Source organism: Neophocaena asiaeorientalis, unplaced genomic scaffold (assembly GCF_003031525.2).
Source record: "Neophocaena asiaeorientalis asiaeorientalis breed wild unplaced genomic scaffold, Neophocaena_asiaeorientalis_V1.1 scaffold444, whole genome shotgun sequence".
Lineage (NCBI taxonomy): Eukaryota > Metazoa > Chordata > Mammalia > Artiodactyla > Phocoenidae > Neophocaena > Neophocaena asiaeorientalis.
The window spans coordinates 16,814-23,565 of record NW_020172466.1 but is presented as its reverse complement, the minus strand read 5'-3'; the positions used below and the strand labels follow the sequence as shown (position 1 = coordinate 23,565).

At 37.9% G+C, this 6,752-nt stretch overlaps 1 protein-coding gene across 1 annotated transcript in view; it reads left to right on the top strand.

The window, feature by feature from the left end:
- NUP62CL (nucleoporin 62 C-terminal like) overlaps window positions 1-6,752 on the top strand; it is a 43,632-nt gene that overhangs the window by 24,589 nt on the left and 12,291 nt on the right. The window contains exons 4-5 of the mRNA XM_024738144.1: window positions 2,882-2,986; window positions 4,881-4,979. Of these exons, the coding sequence (XP_024593912.1) occupies window positions 2,882-2,986; window positions 4,881-4,979 (204 nt within the window). The remainder of the gene's footprint in view (window positions 1-2,881; window positions 2,987-4,880; window positions 4,980-6,752) is intronic.

Here is a 6,752-nt window from a genome sequence, read left to right as displayed (position 1 = left end):
TTTTTTTTTTTTTTTTTTTGGCTTCACTGCGAAGCACGCGGGATCTTTGTTTCTCTACCAGGGATCAAACCTGTGCCCCCTGCAGTGGAAGCACAGTCTTACCCACTGGACCACCAGGGAAATCCCCTGACTATTCTTTTGTAGTCACCATCTCCTTCTGACCACAGCCTGGAAAGGATCTCTACTTTTAAGGATTCATGTCCTTAGATTTTGCTTACCTGGATAATCCAGGATAATCTCCCTCTTCCAAGTTACTTAACCTTCACTTCATTTGTAAAGTCTCTTGTCAAGTAAGGTAATACGTTCACAGACTCTGGGTATTAGGATGTGGCCATCTTTGGGGACCATTTTTCTGTCTACCATACCATCTTAACAATATAAAATTATCTGATCCATGAACATGAGAGCTTTCTGTTTATTTAGGATGCCTTTAATTTCTTTCAATAATGTTTTTTATTTTTCTGGATACAAGCCTTACACTTGTTTTGTTAGATTTGTTCTTAACTATTTTATTCATTTTGAACAATCGTAAATGGAATTATATTCTTAATTTCATTTTTGGATTGTTCATTGATAATATATAGAATTGAAATTTATTTTTATATTGATCTTGTATCCTGCAACTTTGCAGAACTTGTTCATTGTTCTAATACATGTTTTTTATTGGAGTATAGTTGCTTTACAATATTGTGTTAGTTTATACTGTACAGCAAAGTGAATCAGCTATACTTATACATACATCCCCTCTTTTTTGGATTTCCTTCCCATTCAGGTCACCATAGAGCATTGAGTAGAGTCCCCTGTGCTATACAGTAGGTTCTCATTAGTTATCTATCTTATACATAGTATCAATAGTGTATATATGTCAATCCCAATCTCCCAATTCATCCCACCCCCCACTTTCCCCCTTGGCATCCATACGTTTGTTCTCTCTACGTCTGTGTCTCTATTTCTGCTCTGTAAATAAGGTCGTCTGTACCAATTTTTTCAGATTCCACATATATGCGTTAATATATGATATTTGTTTTTCTCCAGATTTTTTTATGGGTTCCTTAGAATTTTCTGTATTCATGATCATGTCATCTGTTTATAGAGATAATTTTACTTCTTACTTTGCAATCTGGTATCCTTTATTCGTCTTCTTGCCTAATTGTCCTGGCTAAAGCTTCCAGTGTGTTGTTGAATTTAAGTGGTAAGAGCAGACATCCATGTTTTGTTTTTGATGGCAGTGGAAGAGTATTCCGTTTTTCACTGTTAAGCATGACGTTAGCTGTAGGTTTTTCATAAATGCCCTTTATCATGTTGAGGAAGTTCCCTTCTCTTTCTAGTTTGTTGAGTGTTTTCATCGTGAAAAAGTGTTGGATTTTCTCAGATGCTTTTTCTGCTTCTATTGAGATGATCATGTATTTTTTAAATAACAGCATAATTGAGGTATAATTCGTATATCTTAAAAGTCATGCTTTTAAACTGTACAATCCAGTGTTTCTTTTAAACATATTCACAGAGTGTGCAACTATCACCACTATGTAATTCAAGAACATTCTCATCACTGCAAAAAGAAACCCTGTAACCATTAGCAGTCACCTCCCATTACCTTCTCTTTCCAGCTCCTGGTAACCACTAATATACTTTCTGTCTATGGATTTACCTCTTCTGGACATTTCATATAAATGGGATCATACAATATGTGGCCTTCTGTGTCTGGCTTCTTTCATTTAGCAAAATGTTTTCAAGATTCATTCATGTATCAGTACTTAATTTTTCTGATCCTCAGGAGGGCTCTTTTCAGCCTTCTCTTTCCCTGGTTATCTCTGCTAAACTGGCTGGCCTGCAGCCTAAATGTTGCTCTCATGAAGCTTACTTCCTCTTAATTGCTTACCACCAAAATCTCTATTTTTTTTCGAGAGAGTCCTTTGGCTTGAACTTCCTCATACTCTGTTTCAAATAAAGTCAGTTCTTCTAGACATAGCTTTCTGTTCTTATGGGCTACCTTTATCCCTGGGTAAAATCTTCGAACCAGTGCTTTGGGTGCTGGGCAGTGACCGTTGCTTCTGATCTTCTTGCTTCTCTCTTCCGGCATGCAACCTCAGCCCTACAGGTAAGCTGGGGCAGGGCAGTCAGGGTGATTGATGGGGCTCCAGCATTGCAAGCCTACTGTGCCTGGTGTAGACCCTCTGCCCTATGAGTGGGGGCTTACTGGAGGAAAGGAGCCCCTCAGCTCTTGGCTGTACTCACCAGGAATTTCAATCCTTTAACTGTGTGTCAGGGGTGATGAGGAATGCTGGCTGCTTCCCCTCCTAATGAGATACTGTATTCCTTGGTTGGGAGCTGAGGGAAGAGGGAGTCCAGTCTTCTTGTCGACTCCTGCCTGGAGTGTAGCTTCTCTCAAGGGGAACAAGGGGATGGAGGGAAGAGCGTGGGTTATGATTCATATGCTGTAGACTCTCACCTGTATTACTGAATTTTAGCAGATTTTCTTGAATAAATGTTTCTTTATTTGCTGTACCTTCAGGACAATTTCCAGAGATTTCAATTTTTTTAAAAAAATATTTTTTACCGGTTATGGTTGCTTCACTGGGGAATGGGTCCCTAGGACTTCTTATGTCACAAATTTGGAAGTGGACCCCCCTGTTAGGTTGCTTACTTTTTTAGTAGAGTTTCTTTCTTATGATGGTGCTAGAAGGCTGGCTATACTAAGCAGTACTGATGAACTATTTTTTAAATCGGGATTTTACTATGTCAGATTTATTAAATATCAGGGTACTTGATTTTCCTTGCTTTGTTGTTATTTCTCCATATAAGTGAAGTTTGTTATAATGGTGTTTTACTTATTAAAACTTATTTTTATTGACATATTTTTCTGCTTGTTACTTTAATTTAGGGTTGGTTCCAGCATCTACTGTTGCTACCGCTACTAGTTCAAGCACCATGCTGTTTACCTCATTTTCAAATGTTTCTACCTCCACTGCTGCTACTGGGCTCTCATGTAAGTTACTGGTTGCAAAGAAAATACTATTATTTCGCATCAGGCCACTTAACTCAATTGGCCAGTATAAGCTATGGATCTCCGACGTCTCATAAATTATCATTATGCTTGATCCCGTTTGTAACTGTTGATATCAATAGCAGCTATGCTAAAAACCTGATTATCATGGCTTTCACTATGAATTTTATATTAACATGATTATTACAGCTTAAAGTGATGATTTTAAGCATATAATTCATTAACAGTGTAATGTTTTGAAGCGAATGGGAAGAGTGGAAGTTTCGCCAAGTATGTCTGAAGGGAAGAAGTCTTATTGTCCATGTGAATAAGATAAAATGGGAAATAAATGTTGAAGCCTTGCTGTATTTTATTCTTCTATATAGACCAGGTTTGCAGTCCTTATATTTTACTTATCAGAAGTGTTACATGACAAAAGGACCAGCTGTAGTTTTGAGCTTTAATGACACTGTGTGATGTCTCCGGTTCTCTCCCCTTAAAGATGAACATCTGGATGCTTTGAGCTGAGAAGTGGGGCGTTAATTATCTTGTAACCCCAACTTCTTTGCTACACCTCTTCCATTAGTAGAGTAATAACAAATGGTGAGAATACTGACTTCTGTATATATCTTAGGCAATTCTTTCTTACAGGTCCATATATGCTGCTTGTGCTTTTGCGGCATCTTCACAGTGCCATGATGTTCATCATTAGAGTTTGTTATTGTAATCCTAGCAGTAATATGGCCCTCCCAAAGCCCTGTTATAGCAAACCTGTCACCATTTCTGGGAATAAAACTTGCCAGGAATTGCTGATGCCTAGGTGAGCCTGAAAAATGGCGGCCGCCATCCCCCATTGCCTTGTGCAGTTGGCGTAGGTGGAACATTAGTTGAAATTGCAGGTTGCCACTTGAATTGTATTTTCTTCCAAGTAGATACAGTTCCATTCCTGAGACATGACTGAGATTCTGGAAACCTTTTGATATATGTAAGCAATATTCTTCTCAAGTATAATAGATTTTGTGAATATGACCATGTCTGAGGTTGGGAATTAAAATTATTGAATGAATTCCATTGCCAATCAAAGACTTGACTTCTGACCTTTTTTAAAAAATTAATTAATTAATTAATTAATTAATTTTGGGCTGCACTTGGTCTTTGTTGCTGCGTGCAGGCTTTCTCTAGTTGCGGCAAGCGGGGGCTTACTCTTTGTTGCGGTGCGTGGGCTTCTCATTGCGGTGGTTTCTCTTGTTGGGGAGCATGGGCTCTAGGTGTGCAGGCTTCAGTAGTTGCAGCGTGTGGGCTCAGTAGTTGTGGCTCGCGGGCTCTAGAGCTCAGGCTCCGTAGTTGTGGCGCACGGGCCTAGTTGCTCCACGGCATGTGGGATCTTCCCGAACCAGGGCTTGAACGTGTGTCCCCTGCATTGGCAGGTGGATTCTTAACCACTGTGCCACTGGGTAAGTCCGACTTCTGACTTTTGACAGGTTTCTTTTTTCTTTCCTGTCTTTGATGTCCTTGCCTACAAAATGAAAAGAAACCTTGACCACAGTGTTTTTAAAATCAACTTTAATGAGATATAATCTACATGTCATAAAATTAATGTAAGTGTATAGTTCAGTGATTTTTAATCAATTTACCGAATTGTGTAACTCTCACCATAGTGCAGTTTTAGAACATTTCTATCATCCCAGTAAGATCTCTCAGCCCGAGACAACTACTAATCTGTTTTCTGTCTCTATCTATGCCTTTTCTGGACTTTTCATATAAATGGATTGACTGTAGGTTTTTGAGGCTTAGCCAAAGTTACTAAAGGACTCAGATGAAAAATACCCTATAGAAATTCTTCATTCACTGTTTTTGATTAAAAGAGTAATAGGTAATATTATGTTGTTCTCTGCAGTTGGTGCCTCTACAACTTTGGCTGGAATGCTTGGTGGTACAGCATTGGGGTTTGGATTAAATTTCCCTGGAGCAGGTGGAGCAGCTGCTGTTGCATCTAGTAAGATTTTTAGAACTACTGGGATGTGTTTGAATGCTCACTGGAAATGTACTGCATAACAAAAGCAGTAAGTAGGTTGTATTCCTTAGCTTCTAGGACTAAGAAGGTTTTGATCATCTCACCAGCATATCCAAAAGGTACATCAGTATTGACAATTGCCAAACGGTAGAATGAGACAGTTGATGTCAATGAGCTTACTTCTTTGAGATGACTATAATCAAAGCTGCTATCAAACTCTTGTCAACTCTGAAACTTAAAAATTCTTATTATTGATCATACTATTTAAAGTGACCCAGTACATTGGGATTCATAGAGTTTTATTCTCTAAAAGTTAATTTAAGGTTTGACCTGTATTAAAGTTGATCCTCTCCTTAAGCTGATTACAGGAGTTTCTGTGGACCTATCCTAAATTTGTTTCTGCCAGTTAGGCACTAGTTGGGTTGTAAATTAAAGAAAACTTGGTTATCCATTGCCTTTTAGCTGTTGTGAGCTGGGTGGTTAGAGGTCAGTTACTACTTAAACCTACCATTTAAGTCAGACTCCACTTTAGGGAAGTCTTGTTTGTTCTGACTTTTAAAAGTTTACTTAGGGCTGAAATGAATCTTTATTCAAACCTGTCATAAACTAAAAGTCAGTCCCTGTTAAGTTTAAAATAATTATTCCTAAACAGAGATGTAAACCATCTTTTGCCTGACCAACACTTAACTGAATTTCTACTGTGTACTCGGCTAACTGGCCAACCTATGAGCATTATGAAGGGCATGGCTTGAGAATTTTATAAGTAACCATATTTGCAAGAAATATAACACATAGTTTCCCTTATAAAATGCTGAACAAAAAATTGATTCTTTCAGTCGTGGGCGGAGTCACTGAAATACGAATTTGCAGGCTTTTTGGTGACTCTGCCATAACTCACCCCCTACCTATCTGAGTCTTAAGATTCCTTCCTGCAAACTGGTACCTTTGCTACTAGCCCATTCCATCCACCACTGCCTTTGTACTTGCCCACCTCCCCATCAGATATGTCTCAAATCAATACCCCCAACCCACTGTTGATTTTTTCCCCTACTCACCTTTCCTTCCCCCCAAGTATATTTACTTGCTCAGATTCTTCATCTCACAAATTAGCCCTGTAGGACAGCTTTCGGGTATCTGTATTTGTAAATTTATAGCCATCTGAGATTATTCTCTGCCCTAGGTATAACCAGCAAGTTTTAAGAGAAGCTTGCTTGTTATAAATCTCATCTTTTGCATTAGTCTATGAAAGTAATGATGTCCATTCCTAGCATGGAGTAAGATACATAGTTGTTGATCAGAGACAAGATAGGAAAATTGGATAGTAGGATCTTTTAAAGGATGGTCTCACTGTTTTATGTAATGATTTTTAAGATCATCAGAATGAGATTTATTTAAATGTAAATCCAAATTTGGTATGCAATTATTTTCTATTATTTGTAGAACAGTGCTTCCCTTTTAGTACACAGATAACATAGAGTTGACTGTATTTAGTTTAGACCAAAGTTGTAACTTGCAAAATCAGACTGTGATAGAACCTTCGTTCTCAAAACCATTGCTTCTTTTGGTATTAATTGAAATATTATTGTTATTTGAATATTGCCTACTATGCCAGAGCTAATTTATACCTTTTAAAAATACCATGAAAATAAGGAACAAAGATAAATACTATATAAACAGTTTAAAATAATCATACCATTTTTTTATGACTCAAGATTCCTTTGTGTTTAGACTGACAGGTATTAATTTCCTGAAGGT